General features: G+C 43.9%; 1 protein-coding gene across 1 annotated transcript in view; it reads left to right on the top strand.

The window, feature by feature from the left end:
• Positions 1-1105: 1105 nt before the first annotated feature.
• LOC129530464 (immunoglobulin superfamily member 3-like) overlaps positions 1106-22349 on the top strand; it is a 51989-nt gene continuing 30745 nt past the window's right edge. Inside the window, 5 exon segments of the mRNA XM_063697646.1 lie at positions 1106-1188; positions 1283-2095; positions 2630-2694; positions 14550-14927; positions 16805-17215. Of these exon segments, the coding sequence (XP_063553716.1) occupies positions 1106-1188; positions 1283-2095; positions 2630-2694; positions 14550-14927; positions 16805-17215 (1750 nt within the window).

Here is a 22349-nt window from a genome sequence, read left to right as displayed (position 1 = left end):
GTGATACTGCAAAGAATAGATGCGAGGTAATTTTTTACCTAAATGACTCTGGCCTGTATTAAGACATATTCACTGTAACAATTCAAGTTTTAAAATCCTTGTTTTGTAACTCAAAAATATATCTTTTTTACAAAACACATCTTTACATTTATTGCTATTGTACATTTATTTGGCGGGAAACAGGGATGTTTGATGTCTTGCAATGATAAAGCAATCGTATTCAATAGAAAATTGTCTCACATTCTGCATGACTTTTGAACATTCTATAAGACAATTACATAAGTGAAAAACAAATTTGTAGATATTTGAGTACAACCATTTAATATATGAATAAAAGAAGTTCAGAACATTTTAATGTACACTGCATTTTCTGATAGTAAGATTTTAAGTTAAAATAAGATTATACTTCAAAAAGCGTAGCATTTTGAAAAAAAATCATATCACTGCTGCCAATGCCGTTTTCATACTAGTCCAACATATTGCTTATCCATCTGTGTTTGTTTGATTTTACTGTTATTACATTCATGGTAATGCTAAAGTACATACATAAACACACACACACACACACACACACACACACACACACCCCTAAGGTGTGCAGGCTTTCATCCAAGCTTACTGGTATTAATTAAAAATCAACCAGAGGTAGGGAAAAATAAAACTTATTCAAAAATACTATTGCAATAGGGAGAATATTCCAAACTCAATCTACAGGTGTCTCAGGATCAAACAGGAAAAGGCTTTCCTTTTCTAGGGAAGGACAAGCAGGGCTGGCAGAAGCCTCCTTGGAGAGAAGGACAGGCAGTGGGGTGAGCAGGTGGCAAAACCAGGATGCTCCAATAAAAATAGTTTCTCTGGGAGTCCCGCTCATTTTTGGAGTGAGCTGTTAGCGGGCTGGTCTGTCCTTTAGTGCTTGTTCAGTCTTAGGTGGTGAGCGAAGGTCCAGGGGCCTGAGGAGAGGAGACAAGACTGTCTGAAGTTTGATAAAATCAAGTCAATGGGTAGTTATGAGTAATTGTGAGCAATCGGTCAGCTTTGGGCTCAGCACACACCCCACCTTATGTTGTTTACCACAAACAAAACTTGTCCCTAAAAATTTTTAGGAATGGCATCAGACATAGCGAAGGTTTGCAAACTGATTTTCAGGGTTGGGCTGGTCTTCATGTGTTTGTTAACCTTGAGGACTAGGTATATCATTTGTTAAGTGTGTTATTGGACTGACAGCTGCTCTCTATGAAAAGTAGATAATCATTGAATATAATAAAAAGAATAATTATTGAAGGTTGGATAAAGAGGTCCGCGATGGGCGAGTACGCGGGTGCCACACGCTCCTCGCCTTCTGCTGCCTGCAACTGGTGGCAGCGCTGGAGCAGCAGATCTTTGACTTCCAGGGCCGCCTACCAGTGAGCTCCCACCCTAGCCAATTTCCTGCGCCTCGTGGCGCTTACCCTGGGCATTGTGGGCACCGCAGTGTGGCTGACGCTCCGGGCTGGCCTGACTGCGTTTATCACCTGCTTCTACCCGAAGGCTGGACCCAATATCCCCAGACCGCGACTTCCCCACAGCGTCCAAATGCCCCTGTACCGATCCAGGGATGGAGAATCGCCGGGCAGCGGGCGACTCCGGTTCTGAACTTCCCCTGGCCATGGGGGGCTGCCGTGCAGTCTTGTCCCTGGCTGCCTGCTGCACTGTCCCTGCAAAGAAGCCCTCAGCAGCGCCCCCAGATCCTCCTGGCGCTGCTCCACTTCCTGTTCGCCAGCTGTGGGAGCAAAGTCTTCCTGAAGGAGGAGGCAGCTTTGACTTCATCAGCGGCTTCCACTCCTAGGGATGCCAGGCGCCCCAGAAGACGTCCCGTTGACACCAGCAGCCTCTATGCGCTTCGGGTAGCCCTGCCCTGCCTGCCCTGGCCCTGTGCCCTTGGCGCTGGACAGACCTCGGCAGCCACGATCTTGGTCAGGACCAGCGGGCACAGCCCTGGGGGCTCGGGACCCACTGCAGCCTGTGAAGGCCCCATGGCTCTGCACACAGAGAGGCGGAGCAGCAGACTTTGGGACTTGGCCCTTCACAACCAGGACTTCAGAGAGGAATGGGGCGGGTAAGGGAGGGGCCACGGAGTCCGCATTTTAAAAAATTTCAGACTTAGTGTGAGCTGGAGCTTTTCTCCCTTCTCCAGCCTCTTCCTTTCACCCTTCACCCAGCATCCCGCCCCTGTCCAGAGAGAAACAGCAGGAGGGCTTGCCCTTTCTATTCACCGCACTCACTCCCCAGCCTGAGGAAAGCCGGGGGAACTAGGGGCAGGAGTTCTGGTTTCTCATCGCAGGTCCATCAGACTCTGGGTGACAGCTAGCAGAGCCCTAGCCCTCTCGGTGCCTCAGTTTCCCCACCTTGCCATTAAAAGAGTCCCTTGGTAGGTGAGCTCTTCTAGCCTTCTCATATAACTCTGAATTCTGTGGGCTGGGGTAGGATTATAAATCCCATTTTGCAGATGTAGAAACTGAGGCCAAGAGAAGTGAAATGGTTTGCTTGAGGCCACACTGCTAGATTTTGGTGGAAGCAGGCCTTGAACGCAGCGGACTTTCTGTAGTTTCAGCCTCTAAAACCCAGTGTCCTCTCTGAGTTCCGTTTTCAGGCCCCTCACTACATTCACACATCACCGCTTGCCAAGAACTCTCCTCAACCACCATCTTATCAAAGGTGACAAGAGTCACCTTTGCTCCAGTTCCCAGCAAGTTCCTCATCTCCATCAGAGACTGCCTCAGCATGGATTTCATTGTCCATATCATTATCAGCATTTTGGTCAAAGCCATTCAACAAGTCTCTTGGAATTTCAAACTTTCCCACATTTTCCTGTCTTCTGAGACCTGCAAATTGTTCAACCTCTGCCAGTTACCCAGCTCCAAAGTAGCTGGGATTACAGGCACACACCACCACACCCGGCTGATTTTTGTATTTTTAGTTTCATCATGTTGGCCAGGCTGGTCTTGAACTCTCGACCTCAGGTGATCCTCCCCCCTTGGCCTCTCAAAGTGCTGGGATTACAGGTGTGAGCCACTGGGCCTGGCTGCTGCTCCTTTTTTTGTAATGGACCTGGGAGATCTTTAGGAATGAGGGAAATGATCATTTCTTTGAATAAGGCAGAATACTAAAGACTAGCCAGCCCTCAGGCTCATGGTGGTTGCTGCTATTCTGTTGAACGTGAACCATAGCCTTTAGAAAGGAGCAAGTCTTTGTGGAATACACAGGATTTGAAGTGCAACAAAGGGGTGGAAACGCAGCTGACCATGATACCTTCAAGTGAGTTTTTCCACTGAATTTGATTATTTTCTCATTTGGCACTTCTTTCTGGGTTTTTTAAGCAGCCCAAAAACTCTAGGTGATTTTACTTTTGTAATTGTATTCTCTTGGGAATGCTCATTCCTGATTCCTCGTTTCACCAAATAGGTGTGTAACCTTCTTGTTTCTGCCTATAATAATTCTGGAGTCTTTAAACAAAACGACTGTGACTTTTCATGATGAGTAGAAGATAGGTTTTACTCATGCTACAATCAATATTAATTCCATACAGTTCAAAAACACTGAGGCCCTGTCTAATAATATAGAAGTGGAACTTGGACTTGGGAGATGACTCCTGCCTGTCATCCTCTCTGTGGCTCTGCTTTCTATTATTTTACTCATAAGCTTGTTTTGTCTCCTTGCTGAGAATTGTCAAACATGAAATGTAATTTCAGGCTATAGTGAAGAAAGATGATGTAGGCAGAAGAAATTGGCAATCATTTGGCCTGTACATGTTGCTTTTTGTTTTTTTTTCTGGACTTAGGATATAGACCACACCTTGACATTTCTGGCCTTTGAGTCTTTCACAACTGTGATTATAATACATTAGCTCTTCTAGAAGTTAGAAGTGACTTTGGATTAAGTCTTTCATAAGGTGGCTAAATGAATTTATATGGCTCATCACAATTCACTAGATTGGTTAAGCAGGAAGTTTACAGAGATTTTTTTCTTTGCTGTAAATGTTTTTCTAAATTGAAAAACTTCTATTACTGTCTTCTGGAGTACTAGAAATAAGTACAAGTGATTGTTTTTGGCAGGAGGCCACATAAACATTTCTGCTTCTCTGTGCCTTATGGGTAGCATTGATATAAATTGTTAAAAATAAAGATTGTAGATAGATAATGTATCAGAGTTTGGGCTCAGCCATGGTAGCTGCTGTTGACCCAGAGGGACCACTGGGATCCTCACATCTCAGGGCAGCACATCGTTTGCAGCAACGGTTGGTTCTACACAACCTTTTATGAAATTAGGTGAGGCCCTTGCTTAGAATTTTTTAAAAGCTTAATATGAGTTTATATCTCTTTAAATATCAGTTTCTAATATTTTTTTAAAGGCCTATGTTTACAACAAATTTGGGAGATACCTATATGCACTACTAACTAGTGTTCTTTTGTGGTGCTTTAGAAATTCTGGCTTACTTGTATTTTTGCTGGCCTTCTAATGATTTCACTCATCAATCAGAAGATATTTGTGTCCACCTCCCTGCTTCCTCTCCGGTGATCTTGTCTATTCTTGGCCGTTTTAGAGTTGACTTAGCAGCCTTCACAAAACTGATTGGAATTTCCACTGGGATTAAATTGATAGGTCATTTTTGGGAGACCTTTGCAATACTGAACTTTCCAATCCATGAACTTTACTTATCTGCCCATTTATTATGTTTGTTTTTGGTAGATTACAAAATTATATGATCACTCCAAAAATTACCTTGCCTTTTATAGTAAAACCTTCCATTGTAAACTTCTGGCAATCACTGATCTGTGTTCCTCTAGCATTGCTTTTTTTTTCAGAATTTTATACAAATGGAATCGTTCAGGATGTAGCCTTTTGAGTCTGGCTACTTTCATGTACTGTATCAACAGTTATTCCTTTTTATTGCCAAATAGTAATCCATTGTATAAATACTACATGGTTTGCTTATTGGTTTGTCATTGGAGGAATATGGACTATTTTCACTTTTTGGTAAATTATAAGTGGATTGGAATTCACAAAGTGCTTTTTTGTCTGAGCATAGGTTTTCATTTCACTTGTGCAAATGCCTAAGGGTAGGATTGCCGAGTCACATGGTCCATGTACGTTTGACTTTATCAGAACCTGCCAAATTGTCTTCCAAAGTGCTGTGCCACTTCTGTTTCTTTAATAAATACAGGGGTATTCAAGCTGTCTGTTTCTTCTTGAGTTTTGGTAGTCTGTCTTTCAAGGAATTGATCTATTTCACCTAATTTGTAGAATTTAGAAGCATATAGTTGTTTGTTTTGTTTTTGTAGTATCCATTATAGCCTTCTAGTGTCTACAGGATTTGGAATAATATTCCTTTCATTTCTGGTATTGGCAATTTGTGTTTTCTCTTCTTCCTTTGTCAGTCTGCTAGAGGCTTCCTCATTTGATTGATTTCCACCTCCCACCACCCCTGCAAAGAACCAACTTTGGATTTCATTGAATTTTTTTCCTTTACTGTCTTTGTTTAAATATTACTGATTTACTCTGTTTTTCTTATGCCTGATTTGAGTTTATTTGGTTCTTTTTTTACTTAAAGTAAATGCTTACATTATTGATTTGATGCTTCATTTCTCATAATTTAGTGCTATAAATTGCCCTGTAAGCACATATTTTGATAAGATGATGTCATATTTATTAAGTTCAAACTGTTTTCCAGTTTGTCTTAAGATATTCTCTTTGACCTATGGGCCATTTAGAAGTACGCCATTTAACTTCTCATATTTGGGGATGTTCTAGAAATGTTCTAGATTCCTAGTTTAATTCTGTCATCAGAGAAAATAATTCACTGAATTTTAATTGTTTAACTTTAGGGTTTGTTTTATGACTTTTATGACCCAGAATATGATCTCTCACCACCGCCATCCAGATAATTCTTCAGGTTTTGACGTTTCCCAACCTGTCTGCTGGTTACTTTTCAGAGTACTTGGGTCATTGCTATTTATATTTTGTCCAGAGTTTCAAATTGTGATCAGTGGAAACGACAGGCCGTAGCATGCATATGCCATCCTGGCCAGCATCACAGGAGGTCAGCATATCTTTCTGTTGTTGTTTTGAGACAGGGTCTCACTCTGTTGCCCAGGCTGGAGCACAGTGGCATGATCAGGGATCACTGCATTCTCAACCTGCTAGGCTCAAGTGATCCTCCCACCTCAGCCTCCCAAATAGATGGGTCGATAGGTGTGCTGCTATGCCCAGCTAATTTTTGTATTTTTTATAAAGACGGGATTTTGCCTTGTTGCCCAGGCTGGTCTCATACCCCTGAGCTCCGGCCATCCTCTCACTAGGACCTCCCAAAATACTAGGATTATAGGCATGACCACCACACCTGGCCAGTACATCTTAAAAATAATTGCTGATCCATGTTGAATAATGATGGCCTGTAAATATTTTTTCTTGCACTTGCCTTGTTGGGTTTTGAATCAAGGTTATTTTTATTTTAACCTTGTAAAATGAACTGGGGAGTCTTCTTTTTTTATTTGTTTGTGTTGGTGGCAGAGTTTTTTGTTTGTTTGTTTGTTTGGTTGGTTTGTTTCTCTTGTATGTTTCATGGAACTTTTTGGTGAAGGCACTTGGGCCTGGAAATTTCTTTATGGGAAGTTTTTTCATTACTGATTCAATATAGTTAATCTATGTAAGTTTTTTTTCTACTTTTTGAGTCAATTTTGATTTTTTTCCGTAGAAATTCATATCTCACCAAGTATGGTGGATTATGCTTGTAATCCCAGCACTTTGGGAGGCTCAGGTGGGAGGACCACTTGACTACAGTAGTTCAAAACCAGCCTGGGCAATATAGTGAGACTCCATCTCTACAAAAAAAAAAAATTAGCTTGGTGTTGTGGTGGGTGCCTGTAGTGTGAGCTATTTGGAATGCTGAGGTGGGAGGATCATTTGAGCCTGGAAGGTCGAGACTGCAGTGAGCTGTGATTGTGCCACTGCACTCCAGCATGAGTGACAGAATGAGACCTTGTCTCAAAAAAAAAAAGATTTTTCATCTATGCTTTAGATGTTGGCATAGAGGTATTCATAATTTTACATTATGAATTTGTTTATTTGAGACAGGGTCTCACTCTGTTGCCCAGGCTGGAGTACAGTGGTGCAATCATGGCTCACTGCAGCCTCCACCTCCCAGGCTCAAGCCACCATCTTGATTCAGCCTCCCAAGCAGCTGGGACCACAGGCACGTGCCACCATGCCCAGCTAATTTTTGTATTTTTGGTAGAGACGGGGTTTTGCCATATTGCCCAGGCTGATCTCAAACTCCTGAATTTGAGCATTCCTTCCACTTTGGTCTCCCAAAGTGCTGGGATTACAGGTGCGAGCCATCGTTCTTGGCCTGCAAGTTATGACTTCCTTTCAGAGTCTTTCTATCTGTAGTACAGTCCTCCTGTGCAAGATTGTTTTTTGAATGTTTTTTCTTGACAAATCTTGCTAAAGGTCTGTGAATTTTATAATGTATTTTTAAAGAACCAGGTTTTAGTAGGGCACGGTGGCTCATACCTGTAATCCCAGCACTTTGAGAGGCAAAGGTGGGAGGATCGCTTGAGCCTGTAAGGGGGAGGCTGTACTAAGCTGTGATTGAGCCACTGCACTCCAGCCTGGGCAACAGAATGAGACCCTATCTGAAAACCAAAAAAACCACAAGTTTTAGCTTGGCTGATTCTATTGTGTGTTTCTTTTGTATTTCATTTGTTTGTTATGTTTTTCCTTTTTCTTTCTTTGAATTTAACTTATTCTCTGTCTGATTTATTGACTGATGCTTAGGTTTTTTTTGTTTCTCTGTTTTTGTTTTTTTTTTGAGATGTAGTCTCACTCTTTCACCAGGCTGGAGTGCAGTGGCACAATCTCGGCTCACTGCAACCTCCAGCTCCTGGGTTCAAGCGATTCTCCTGCCTCAGCCTCCCGAGTAGCTGGGACTACAGGTGTGTGCCACCACACCCAGCTAATTTTTGTATTTTTAGTAGAGCTGGGGATTCATCATGTTGGTCAGCACAAAGTGCTGAGATTACAGGCATGAGCCACTGTGCCTGGCCAGTGCAAGTGTCTTTAGCCAGCTTCATTTACTCCCTAACTCCTTGCCTCAGGTTCTGCATCCGTAAAGTGAGGTCACTAGGAGTATTTACCTCAGAGGGCTGTTGCCACGGAATAAGAAAACTCTTAGTCACATTCTGTGTCATGAGAAGGTTACTTAACCTTGAAAACCATTTCCTTGTCTGGTAAGTGCGGCTGTAATGAAATCGACCCCATTCACTGTTGTGAGGATTAAATGAGATGATGTATGCAGAGCAACTAGGACAGTGCCTGGGAAAGTGCTACTCATGATCATTTATCTTCAGTTTAGAACAATATATACTTGCTTATTTAAAAAAGGAGGTAATAGAGAAAAGGTATTGAGAAAAATAGGAGAGGAGAAAATCACTCATATTCTCACCATTCAGTGATTCAGCCCAGTATCATCAATGTTTTGTTTGGTTGTTTTTGTAGGTGTAGGATTTTTTTTTTTTAAACGTAATTTTCCTGCATATGCAGCTTTGCATTTTTAACCCAAACTTAATGTTCTTTTTAATGTTCTTGTAGTTACAAAGATTTATCCTGTTTTTAGATTGATATCTCACCTTGACAGAAATGAGATAAAATTTTAAAATATTCATTTGGTGGCTTTCACAGTATTATTTGATCTCTAGGGTCTCCTGTGAGTTTGCTACATGGTGCATTGTATTACTTTCATCTTATAGATGAAGAAAGATACTAGTGTGGCTGAGTCGCATGCAGAATTTGGAGGAGCATGGTGCTGAATGGGCTTTGATGATTGTAGGGGCCACAACTGGAAAAGTAGATGTAAAATGGTGAGGTTGATCCCTCTGACACTTTCACATGCTCAGTCACGCATCTTGAACATGTAAGTTGGACCCTGTGCCTAGAGAAGTAGGTTTCTGAGCCAAGGCATATTCCAAAAATTGCATGAGAAGCTGGCTTTCCCAGGCACAGTGAGCCCTCCCGGCTCACTAACTCCTGAATCATACCTCCTGCCCCTAGCCAGGTTTATCTAGGACTTGAGCACAAAGAAAAAGTGGGAGCATCTTTGAACAAGAAATATCTTGAAAAACTAGTTAAGTGGTATCATATATTTGTGGGATGGGTGATTTCAAAACCCAGTCTAAAAGGACAGGACCTTGCTCATTGACAATTTATTGTCTGATGCAATGTTTCTTAATCTTTTTGGGTCTTGGCCTTTGAGAATCTTTTGAAGTTTATGGACTCTTTTCCCAGAAGAACACTCTCATGTGTATGTAACACAATTTTGCATCCAATCTTAGGGATATTAGTTATATATTGGTGTAAAAAAAAAGCCCCAAACTTAAGGCTTAAAGGAACAATAGATGTTTATTATCTCACAGTTTCTGTGGTTCAGAAAGTCAGTAATATCTTAACTGGATACTTCTGACTCAGAGTCTCCCAGGAGGTTGCAATCAAGATGTTGTTGGGGGGAAAGGGGCAGGTTCAGTGGCTCATGCCTGTAATCTCTGCACTCTGGGAAGCAAAGCCAGGAGGATTACTTGAGCCCAGGAGTTTGAGACCAGCCTGGGCAACACAGTGAGACCCTATGTATTAGTCAGTTCTCACATTGCTATAAATACATGAGACTGGAGAATTTATAAAGAAAAGAGGTTTAATTGTCTCACAGTTCCACAGGCTGTTCAGGGAGCATAATGCTGGCATCTGCTCGGCGTCTGGGGCAACCACAGGAAACTTTCAACCATGGTGGAAGGTGAAGGGGAAGCAGGCATGCCTTACATGGCCAAAGCAGGAGCAAGAGAGAGAGGGGGGAGGTGCCACACACTTTTAAACAATTAGATACGGTGAGAACTCTAATGAGCACAGCACCAAAAGGGTGATGCTAAATCATTCATGAAAGATCCATTCCTGTGATCCAGTCACCTCCCACCAGGCCCCACCTCTAACATTGGGGATAATAATTGAACCTGAGATTTAGGTGGGTACACAGACCCCAACCATATCATCCCGTCTCTATAAGAAATAAAAAAGTTAGCCAGGCATGGTGGTGTGTGCTGGTGGTCCCAGATACTCAGGAGGCTGATGTGGGAGGATCACTTGAGCCTCGGAGGTCAAGGCTGCAGTGAGCTATGATTGCACCACTGCACTCCAGCCTGGGTGACAGAGTGAGACCCTGTCTCAACAACAACAAAAAGATGCCTGGGGTTGACATTATCTGAAGGCTTGACTGAGTTGACTGAGGCTGGAGAATCTACTTCCAGTCACATGCTAGCAAGTTAGTGCTAGCTGTTGGCAGGAGGACTCATGCGGTCCTCCCCATATGGCTGCTTTGATGTCCTCATAACATCGTGCTTGTCTTTTTATGACCTAGCCCTGGAAGTCACATTCCACCATTTGTGCATTTCCTATTGGTCACATAGGTCAGTCCTATTTAGTGCATAGGGCAAGGTCTGAGAGGGGAGTAGTGCTGACTGCCCATGCCCTTTCCTGGTGCATGCCGCTTCCAGCACCCAGAAGCTCTCCTAACTCCGTTATTTAGGGTTTTCATATGGGATTTCATTACATGGGTATGACTGATCAAATCACTGACCAATGCTGATTGGATCAATCTGCGGTCCCCCTCTTGTCCTTGGAGGTCTAAGGGTGGGGCTGAAAACTCCACAACTCTAAGCGTGGCCAGCTCCTTCCTTGAAACTGCCTCCGTGCTCACCTTCAGTCACCTCATTAGCATAAACTCTGGGATGGCCAAAAGGGGCTTCTTATAAATAACAAAAGGTATTCCCATTGCTTAGGAAGTTCCAAGGGGTTTAGGAGCTCAGTGCCAGGAACTGGGGACAAAGACCAAATATGTATATATATATATAAATACTACAGTAGTGAATTTTATATAGCAAATATGCATTATTTTTCTTTTTGGCTAAAATTTTTTTCTAGTTATAAAACTGGTACACACTCATTGCAGAGGACTGGGGGAAGGAGTAAAATATTAAGAAAAAATAAAAATCACTTGCCATCCTGTCACCTAGTATTTTCTTTCTAGTTCTTTTCATGCAGTTATATATAACATTTTGATCTTTCTTTTTATGTTACAGAAGTCATATTCGCTTATTGCAGAGTAATCCAAAGAGTACAGAATGTCTAAAGTTAAAAAAGTTATTTAAAAAAAAGATCCTTGCCTGGGAGGAACTTTCTATTGTAGGTTGAGAGGGGAGATAGAGGGGCTGTGGGTCAGAGGATGCCCTGGTCAGGGTTGGGTGCCTGTGCCTCTTTGGAGGCAGCAGAGGTCTGCACAGCAGTGTATTACCATTACAGGGAAATGGGGGGTGGGGTGGGATGTGTGGAAGGGGAATTAAACTGCCAAGAAGAAAACAATTATTTTTATGTTGAGAAGCATTATTTTCAGGGGTCAGAAGCCCTTTGTGGGGCAGAGGGAAATTAAGGAGGTATTTAATAAACAGGTGCAGCTGAATGTGTGTGGTTAAAGTGCAATCCAGTAGTTATTTATTTGTCCGGATTGTTTATAACCTGCTTCCAGCCTAGACAAGTACATTTGACCCTTCTGTCCTGGCTCATTCAGGCCAATTAACACTGTTTACCTTTGGGTGGGGAGGACATGCATGATCCGCTGGCCGAGTGCCTTTGTAAGGTCTGTAAATAGGATGCATTCTGGTTAAACTCATTATTGCATCACAAAAGCCAGTATCTGATGGGTCTCAGCTCTTTTCTTTTGCACTGGGGAAGACTGGAGGAGAATGAAACTTCCTTGAACCAGTGATTGGGTCTCTACCAAAGAGAGAAACTTAAAGCTAGTGAGAGCCTTAAGATATTTCATTTGAGCACTTGGCCGGCACCATGTAGGTAGAGACACTTTAAAGTAACAGTGCTTTGCTACACCTGATTTGAATCATCTGTGGAGCTTCAAAAAAAATCCTAATTAATCCTAAGACCAGTTATGTCAGGTGGGGTCCAGGCACTGTTATTTTTTTAAAGCTCCCCAGGTGATTCCAGTGTAGGTCCAGGACTGAGAAGCAGTCCTTGAAGATGCTGGTGTACCCTGACCTGCCTCCAGCCTTCTTTGCAGGAGATGGATGGGGGTTGGTTGTAGTTGCTCTGTCATACAACACTGCAATTCAAAGGATACCTAATGTTATGAATGTAGGTAAAAGGTTTGCAAAATGTTCTGTGTTTCAGGAATACTGCAATCATTTGATTCAAATGTCACCATATGTGTGTGTGTATACAGTCATGGGTCACTTAATGATGGGGACATGTTTTAAAAAATGTGTCGTTAGGCAATTTCATTCTTGTGTGAACATCATAGGGTGTATTTCAACAAACCTAGATGGGATATATATTTTCATTTATATATTTTATTATGGAAAATCAAATGTCCCAGCACTGTTGCTAAATAGCAGTCATTTCCCCTACTTGATCTGCCACGCCAACATTAAGTGCCATATATTAGATCTCTATATATGCTCCATTATAATCTTACAGGATCACTGTTGCACATGTGCTTCCTCATTGACTGAAATGTTATTCAGTGCATGACTGTACATATAGTAAAAATGTTATGCAGCATATTTTAACATACTGATATTACTAATGAGTTGTCCTCATGGTGACTTTAAGTATCATAATTAATGCCATCAACCAGAATATATCAAATAAATTCAGATACCACTTGTTCTGTTTATTTCCTTCCCCTGCCAATTTTTTATTTTTCCTGATTCTGCTGAAGCCAAGATGGGGTTCTGTGTAAGATTTTGTTTGTGAGGAAAGGTTCTGCATGAATTAAAGTTTTGCAAGCCATGGGCATTTTATTGTATGGGCCGTTTTGAGGTCTGTCATCTTGCAGATTAGATTAGCTTACACTGAGGCACAGTCACCTGCTCGGCTGGGCAGAGAGCTGCACTCCACTAGTATTTGAGCTGTCCCAGCTGTTCACCAGCTGGATCCACTTCAGATAGGCATAGCCAGGGCAGCCGCCATTCCCATTTGTGGGGGAAAAGGGAAGCTATCACAAGAATGGGCGGCAGCTGTGGGATGAGGTGGGCAGCCCAGCGATGGTGTCATTGTCAAGGGGCCATTGAAATGTCCTTAAGCAGTCATTGGCCAAATCCTGTCCTCTATGGATCCAGAGCCACAGAATGTTCCAGCAGAAATATGTCTTAGCCAGCAGCTCTTTATTGAGGACTGATTGTGGGCTAGGCTCTGTGCTAGGGTCTTTACAGATGTTACTAAATCTTCTCAATAACCCTATGAGACAGGCATTATTATCCCAATCTTACTGATGAGAAAACTGAGGCTTAGAGAGGTTAAGCAGCTTATACAAGACCACAGTTAATAAGTGACAAAACCAGCATCGGAACCCATGCTAGTCCTCTCTAAAGCCTTCTTAGAAATCATGTGATAGATGAGAAGATCAAGGTCTGGAGAAGAAAAGCAAGTTGTCTGAGATGACACAACCAGCTCTAATTGGTGGCAAAGCTGCGCCTATAACTCACCTGCGCTTTTCACAACCTGCAGTACGTGAGCACTGCCGAAATGAAGAGGCAGCGGTGTGCCCCTCCCACCTTCTGAGTGGCTCAGGCACAATCAGTGTTGAGTTGGCATGAAATGAGAACTTAAACTCACCATGCCACTTTAAGAAGAACATGGAGAAGGCAGGCAGAAGTGACCTTGGAGAACAGTATCTGAGCCAGAAGGCAGGAGGTCAGCGGGGGAGTCTTGAGTGGGAAACTCAAGGGTAGCCTGACTGTCCTTGTCACAGGTTTAGCTGGGCACTGTTAGTTCCCCCCTTTGTCAGTTTGTGGGAATCTGGGCATCAGGGATCTGTTTCAGCCCTTCACATTTGTATTTGGGTGTGCTCAGCTTAAAACGATAGCAGCCTGCAGGAGCTCAGCTCTGCCTCCATTTATGGAGGGAAGAGAAACTAAGGAATGCTCCTTGGGGTGGTGTTGGGGAGCAGCTACATGGGAAAATGAAGGGTGCAGCACCAGTAAAAAGGTGCTCCCAGGACTCCCTCCCAACAGCACTCGGACCAAGGAAGAAGCATTTAATTTCAGCCAGATTTCTAGATGGTTGCTTTTATTTGTTTTCATCTGAATTTGTGCCAAGGATTCAACTTTTCCTGCTTATTTTATTAAAAACTTTATACACAGCATTAATAAATAGATATAAACTGCCATATACATGACAAACAGAGGGGCTAAATGAAATTCCCAAGGGTCAGCTGTTGAGTAAGTAACAAAAGCACATCTTGGCATGATCAAATTCCCATATATGCAAATTAGGGACAGTGCTTTACCACAGAGTGTTTTAATTAATATTTATAAGTCACAGAGTGCCTTTGAAAGGGCCAGTAAGCTGTTTATATTATTATCATGTCACACAAATAACAAACCCTTTGGAGATTGCTGCCTACTTTGCATTTTGGTCTGAGAAGTAAGTCAGCATGTTGCGTGTGTTTCTCTCCCTTGTAGGTGTGGTGTCAGCACAGCGGCAGGTCACCGTTCAGGAAGGACCCTTGTACCGCACGGAGGGCTCCCACATCACTATCTGGTGCAATGTGAGTGGCTACCAGGGACCTTCTGAGCAGAATTTCCAGTGATCCATTTACCTGCCTTCGTCGCCAGTGCGAGAGGTGCAGATCGTCAGCACCATGGACTCTTCCTTCCCCTATGCCATCTACACCCAGCGCATCTGCGAAGGGAAGATCTTCATAGAAAGAGTCCAGGGGAACCCAACCCTATTGCACATCACAGATCTTCAGGCCCGGGATGCCGGAGAATATGAATGCCACACACCCAGCACCGATAAGCAATACTTTGGGATTTACAGTGCAAAGATGAACCTAGTGGGTAAGGAGAAGCTGTCTTCACGTTGCCAGCGTCTGGCCTGACTCAGTTCTTTAGTAGTGTAATTTTGCTTTAAGCCATGCATTTGACTTTAAAAAAAATCCCAAAACTCCCAACATATTTTAGGGGTCAACAGATAGCACAAGGAAACTAAATTTCTGTGTTCACTTCTAAATAATAGGTGGTTGAGGGTGAAACTTTAAAAAGATCTAATACAGATGTTAAGAATTTCATAAGTTAACTAACTCTGTAACTGGTGAAAAGGGATATGAAAATATAAGGCAAGGACGTTTGTGGTTGATGATCTGAATGACAAGGAAGGTGAGACTTATGACATCAGTTGGAAGAGAGGAGAAACCTCTCGGAAGGATAGGCCTTTGGGTAGCTCTGAGACCCACGGGGCACTGCTGAAGCAGGAAGCACATGTGGCTGCGGGTCCTTGCTCAGACCTTGTACATTGAAGGTCCTTTGGCTCCATGCGTAAGGAACTATGAACTGGCTGTCTCCCTTGTTGCTCCTTAATGCTGAAGGAAACATGAGGAAGAGGGATGCAGGAGCTTCCAGTGTGGGCAGCACTGGTCACAGTGTTTGCCAGTGTCAAAGGGTTAACCATATCAAGGCTGTTCTGTTTTTCTGCTTATCTTAATGTCCAGTTTTTATTATCACAACTAAGCAGTGGGTGTTGCTAGTTCTTTTATTAATACACATACTATCATTTGTTTATTTTTCCTTTCTCTAACTAGTCTGTGTCCCAGCAGGAGACCTTTTATTTTTCATGTGTGTGTGTGTGTGTGACAGAGTTTCACTCTTGTTGCCCAGGCTGGAGTGCAATGGGGCTCACTGCAACCTCCACCTCCCTGGTTCAAGCAGTTCTCCTGCCTCAGCTTCCTGAGTAGCTGGGATTAGAGGCATGCACTACCATGCCCGGCTAATTTTGTATTTTTAGTAGAGACGGGGTTTCTCCATGTTGGTCAGGCTGGTCTCGAACTCCCGACCTCAGGTGATCCGCCTCCCTCAGCCTCCCAAAGTATTAGGATTATAGGTGTGAGCCACTGCACTTGGCCGTTCCCAGCAGGAGACCTGTAAGACCCAATCCTTGGGTGAGAACAGGGAGAAAACACATACTAGTTGTGACTAGGGTACTCTCATCATACAGAGAGGTGGTGCTATTTAATCTCCAGAAAGGTGCAAGCAAGGATCAGGGTATGATTCTGACCAAGGGATCACGGAGAAAATCTATTCTCTTGCCTGAATCTCTCCAGACTGTGGCTTCCTTCCAGTGAGGACCCCTTTGATCGATGAATTACGTGAAAATTAAACCCACTAAAAATAGGGTATGATGATTATTGTTTCTACCAAAAATGGTTTTTTAAAAAAATCATCTTCCTAGGGCTGCATTGCTGAAGTAAGTTACAGGATGGGGATGTGGGAAGGAAAGAAAGGATGTTGTATAGAAATGTAAAACTAAAAGTTCCAGGAGGTATTTCCATTACAGGATCAGTCAGAAGTGAAGTTAAAGTATCTCAAAGCAGTGCCAGAATCAACAACAAATGTTATTTGACCTATAAGACAATTGTTTAAAGACAGTATTTTCAGGGAGTTCATTTATTATGTAATATGAAATACACCCCATGTTTTATCCAAGTGTTATTAAAATTCGAGACAGGTAAGTGTAAGCACCAAATAATGCATTTCCAAATCTGAACAGAAAACTTTCTGTTTATGTGCATTTGGGGCTGTCTGTGGCCTTGAATCGATGGTTCAAGGATGACTGTTAGGGACTCAGTGCAGTGACACCTGCGTGGAATGGGAGCTTAGCCCCGGGAGTCTCAGATTCTGTGGCTTTGTGACTGCAGTCTCAGGACATTTCTGTGTTGCAGTGATCCCAGACTCCCTGCAGACCACTGCCATGCCCCAGACTCTGCACAGAGTGGAGCAGGACCCACTGGAGCTCACTTGTGAGGTGGCCTCGGAGACCGTTCAGCACAGCCACCTGTCTGTGGCCTGGCTCTGGCAGAAATTTGGCGAGAAGCCCGTGGAGGTCATCTCCCTGAGCCGAGATTTCATGCTTCACTCCGGCAGCGAATATGCCCAGAGGCAGAGCCTGGGGGAGGTGCTGCTGGACAAGCTGGGGAGGACCACCTTCCGCCTCACCATCTTCCACCTGCAGCCTTCTGACCAGGGCGAGTTCTACTGCGAGGCCGCCGAGTGGATCCAGGATCCGGATGGGTCATGGTATGCTATGACCCGAAAGCGTTCCGAGGGAGCCGTGGTCAATGTCCAGCCAACTGGTCAGTCCCTCTGAGCCTCTTGTCCTGTCCTTTACTTGGTGGTGAAAGCTGTCAGATACTGGGAGAATGTGGAGACTCCTTCTTTGGGCACCTCTACCAGGACGGCAGGTTTTCATGTGAAGTTAAAGCCGGTCTTGTGTGCGGCCGGAGGGAGCTGAGGGATGTGCGGGACATAGGTATCCTAAGACCTGAGTCACAGGCAGGTGCCACACAGACTGAATCCTGCTTAGAGACATGCTTTCTTCCACCTATGTGGTGTTTACACTTTTTTGAATTAGAAACTCATTTTAAAAATTGGGAGATTTCTGAGAAACCATTTGTATCTTAAAACTCTGGGCTTTCATTCCCATTAGCCACAGTTGCTGCCCCGTTTAATGATGTTGCCTTCCTTGGGTACCCATCTGGTTTCATTTGCAGAAGCCATTTGAGACAATGAGACTTCCATCCAAGGTCTAACATTATGAACTAGAGAAATTTTGGCTTAAATTATTATTTTTTATCTAATAATAGTCTTTGGTGATATTTTGTAATTTCCAAAATGCTTTATCACGTATTACTTCACCATCCCCCAGACGTTCTGTGAGGTGAGTAGGTGGTAGTACTCCTATTTTGCAGGTGAGGATGCTGAATGCAGATTACTTTATGTTGGGGCTCAAGAGGAGTCATAGGGCATGTTGATGAGGCCAGTCTGAGAGTACCAAGTTCCACTGTAGATGTTTTCTTAAGTGAAGGCCTGGAAGCGGTCCTTAAGAGGTTGCATGATGTCTTTAGACACCATCATTTGTCTTGAGGCAAAATGATGGTGGCACAGCCAGCTGAAACCCTCCCTGACTTCTCTTGGTATCTCCTGTGGCCCCAGACTCTACTCCCCAGTCTCATGAGCCCACCAGGCTCCAGGCCAGAGCTGACAGCTGTTGCTGGCTGCCTCTGCTGGGCTGAGGGCAGGTTCTCACATGGGCCTTCAGTTCCCCCAGCTTTGATGGGAGCGTGGTTGTTGTGCCATCACTAAGTTGGTGATGAGTGGCCTGAAAGCCTTTCCTTGTGCGGATGCTCACTTCCAGTGAGGACTGTGGTGGTTCTGGTGAGTGAGTGTGGCTTTGTGGGAAATGAGCTGGTGAGTTGCAGTACAGGTGGGGTCCTTCTTCAGGACCTGTCTCTTGGGCTCCCTGTCCCATTTGCTGCAGTTAGTTGTCTGGGTCTTTGCATACTTTCTCTGCCATTCTAGAGTAATGCCTCAGACTCAGCTAACAGTACACATTTTGGGGCTTCTTCCCAGAAGTCTTCAATTGGAGGCTCCTGGGATGGGACCTGGGAAGCTGGATTTCTGGCATGCTTCCCAGGTGATTCTTCTGCTATCTACATTTTTTTCAAGCAAAGCTTCTAGGGCAGAAGCAATTCTCTGGACATCACTTTAATAAGTCATCTAATGGATGTGAAATCTTTTACCATAGGGGTTGGTAGGGATAGGGAGCACTTTATCTGCTCTGTAGGACATTTAGCTGCTTCTGGATTTTTCAGTATTAAAAAATCTATCCAAGGGGCTTTATTTTATATTTATCCTTTCCCTTCCTGGATAGTTTTAAGATCAACTTCAAAAATTTGGGCCAAATTTTGAGTCTTAATGCTTTTAAATTAGGTTGCATCAGTTAATCTTCTTTATTTTAATCTTACCAATTTGGAATTAGAACTTTTTGAATTTACCCTGAAAATGTATCTAGACTAAGCCATCAAAAGGAAAACTAAGTGAAAAAAATTTGATGACTTCACTCTGCATTCCTGTGCTGTTTAGGTTCAGCAGTTGCATCTCCAACTCTACCCTTCTCAGTTTATTTCAGTAAACATGTAGCCAGTCTCCACAGCATTGAAGGTGTGATGGTGATAGGCATTAAGGGCTTCAAAGATGACTAGCACTGGTCCCTGCACTTAGGCAGACCTGAGAACCAATGGACAAGTAAAATGTGCTAAGTGCATTGATAGCATTTGTTTAGAGTGCTCTGGGAATACCGGAAATAGGAAGTGTTCTTGCCACCATAGTTTTCTCTGAATGGGATGGTTGATAAGACAAATCCAGGAACACCAATAAGTTTCTTGACTTGAACTGAGTCTGGAAGCTTGAGGAGTCAGCAGTAGAAGAAGCATAAAAGTGCAAAAGTGTTTGATATGTTTGGCAAGCAGAAAGGAGTCAAGTATGACTAGTTCCAGATGTTGAGTTCCAGATGTGTGTGATGAGAGGAAAGGGAGCCCAAAGCCCCAAATGCAGTGATATAGAGCCGGGGCTTGACTCTGTGGGCCAAGAGTTTTCAAGCTGTTCTTGGAACCCTGGAAGCCCCTCAAAGGTGCCTAGGAGGTTAGACATGGGTGTGTGTTGGTCTTCATGTGCATGTGTGCATACCCAGGAGTGCAGGGAGAAGGCATGCGAGGGCCTGGGTGGTCCCCCCTTGCTTCAACTATGTTTGGCAGCAGAAGATTTTATATGAATAAAAAGTCCCCTTCCTTTGTCCTCTTCTTCATAAAGTTTGAAGACCTCTGCTGCAGACAGCTGGAGAGGAGGTAGAGATTTTTAAGCAGGGAGTAAGACAATCAGATCAGGGTTTCAGAAAGAAAAACCTATGGAGGCCACCTGGAGGTTGATTAAATCCGTTGCATCTGAAGCCAAGAGACCAGGTAGAAAAGAGCTAATAAGAGCCAAGGCTAGGTCAGTGGGTGCCAGAGGTGAAAGAATAAAGAGCACAATGGAAGGAGGGGTCCAACTGTCTAGAAGCCCAGGGGCTGGGGCTGTGGCTCTGGGGGTTCCTTGAACTGTGGGAGGGAAGGAACAATAATGAGGACATGCGGGACCTTTGCATTTGTGGCAGCATTGGCTGCCTTTTCTTTTTGTAAATTCTAATGAAAGAGCCCATCCATCAGATAGACTCTGATAGAGATGCTCAGTATGCGAAACACCCAGTGGGTCCTCAGACATAGGGGTCTGGGGCTCAGAGACCGAGCCTGAGAGTGATCAGGGCCCTGGAAGAGCCCATGGGGTTAAAATGGGAAAGGGCCTGGGAGAACAGCAGCAGTAAGAGGTGACCAGAGAAACAGGTGAGAGAGTGGAACAGAATGGGCAGGCCAGCAAGAAGAAGAGCAGGAGAGAAGGGATCACAGAGCAGGCTTAGAGGCCTCAACCTGCTTAAGGAAAGCCTTTGGTTAGGATGGGGGTAGGGGTAGGGGTAGGGTGGATCATTCGTGACATTTGCTAAGTCAGTGAAGCCTAATTTCAGTGAGATGAAGTGGAAGGGGTATTGGAAAAAGCACAGGTCAGTTTCTAGAGATGTAATTGACTGGGCATAACCAAGGGCAGAAACGGGGGTGATGTGGGTAAATCTTGTGTCTTCAACCTGGGAACATGAAGGTGTCACCAAGGCATGGGGGGATTCCCCTGAGATAAGCAGAGTCTTTGGCCGCTGAAAGAAGAAAGCCAGAGTTACAGCCAGGCTAACCTGGAGCAATGGAAAGGTCTGAGGTCTAGGGTACCCCTTGCACAGCTCCAGTGGTGTTTATGTGGAAGGAGTGCTTTTCTGCCATTGATGTCGGGTTATAAATGACTAATTGGGTTGACGTGAGAGATAATATCCAGCAGATAACACGGGGACTGTCCCATATGGGTGTGTTCATCCAGGCAGATGGTGGCAGAGTGAAATGTGCTTCCTTCAATCCATGCCTCTTAAGACTGGTCTCTTGGGAGCTGGAAGCTGTGACGGCAGCTACTTCATTGGAGGGGAGGCCCTGGAGTTGATGACGTGGTTTTCCCTGTCAGGAAGTTTGGCTGCTAGAGGAAGTAGTTAGGTCACTGGAAAGAAGGGGTGTTTGCAGCAGGACACTGGCCTATATCGGGGGGAGGGGCTGGAGAGCCTGAGGAGTGGGAGGGGTAAAGCTGAGCTGGGGCTGGAAAAGAGGAATGTGGATGCTGCTCATTCGTGACTCTTATGTTTTCTCGGGGAAACAGAAACCTCGTCCGCTTGAAGAGTGCCTAGGACGGGATGAATGGGCAAGATCTTGAAGATAGTGGGAAAGACTAGACATGCCAGTCTAGGGAAGGCAGACAAGGTCAGAGCTAATGAATCTACATGGAATTCAAACATCTCTGCCATGAGATTTTTTCCACCTCAGTGTTCTTTTTAGAGGAACAGAGCTAGAACTGGGCAGTGGTCACAGCTCCAGTCCCTAACCCTTAACTCCGTTTTCTTCCCCCTGACTTCTGCCCTGGGTGCCTATGAGATACGATAGCTGTCTAATGGGATTAATAGCCACTGTACACTGGTACACCGGTTGTGGTGATGCTGTTAGTGGTGATGAGCCCCTCTTTGGTCACCCCCTCACGCCTGGTTAAACACCAAACTCAACAAAAATTAGCCAGATATGGTGGCTACTCCGGAGGCTGAGGTGGGAGGATGGCTGGAGCCTGGGAAGTCGAGGCTGCAGTGAGCCATGATCATGCCACTACACTCCAGCCTGGGCAACAGAGCGAGACCCTGTCACAATAAATAAGTAAATAAATAAAAATTTAAAAAACACCTAGCTCTTTGGAGGCTGCTTGGGTTTAGTAATCATTTCAGAGGCTGTCTGGCTTTCAGCAGAAGTAGGTACTTTCCTACTAAAGTACCTACTAAGTACTTCCTAAGTGGGAAAGTACCTACTAAGGTTTAACCAGGCGTGAGTACTTTGTAGGTACTTTCCCACTAAAGTAGGTACTTTCCTACTAAAGTAAGTACTTAGTAGGTACTTCAGTGGGAAAGTACCTACTTCCATTGAAATCTGCCTAAAGATTTGATCTGACAGGTGGTAAACTAGTGAACAGACATTAGTTTTTATTTTTTCTATGTAATTCTGTTAGGGTTTTGTCATAGCTACATCTTATTTCTAGTATTCACATGGCGGGGGGTAGAGAGGGAATTTTAATCTTTGAGCATTTGTTAGGATTGGGCCAGCACCTAGGCCACTCTGTAATTTTTTCCCACAGACCTCAGTGGGGTAAGTCTTACAATATCTGCTGAAAATGTTTATAATGCTGTTGCTTAAATAGAGTTCTGGGTGCATATATCAAGGCTAGATATTTGTAATCCACCATTTGAGTGATATTAGTAGCTTCTCACTG

Source organism: Gorilla gorilla, chromosome 14 (genome assembly GCF_029281585.2).
Source record: "Gorilla gorilla gorilla isolate KB3781 chromosome 14, NHGRI_mGorGor1-v2.1_pri, whole genome shotgun sequence".
NCBI lineage: Eukaryota > Metazoa > Chordata > Mammalia > Primates > Hominidae > Gorilla > Gorilla gorilla.
Note: the sequence above shows the minus strand (reverse complement) of the source record. Positions and strands in the feature narration are given on the sequence as shown.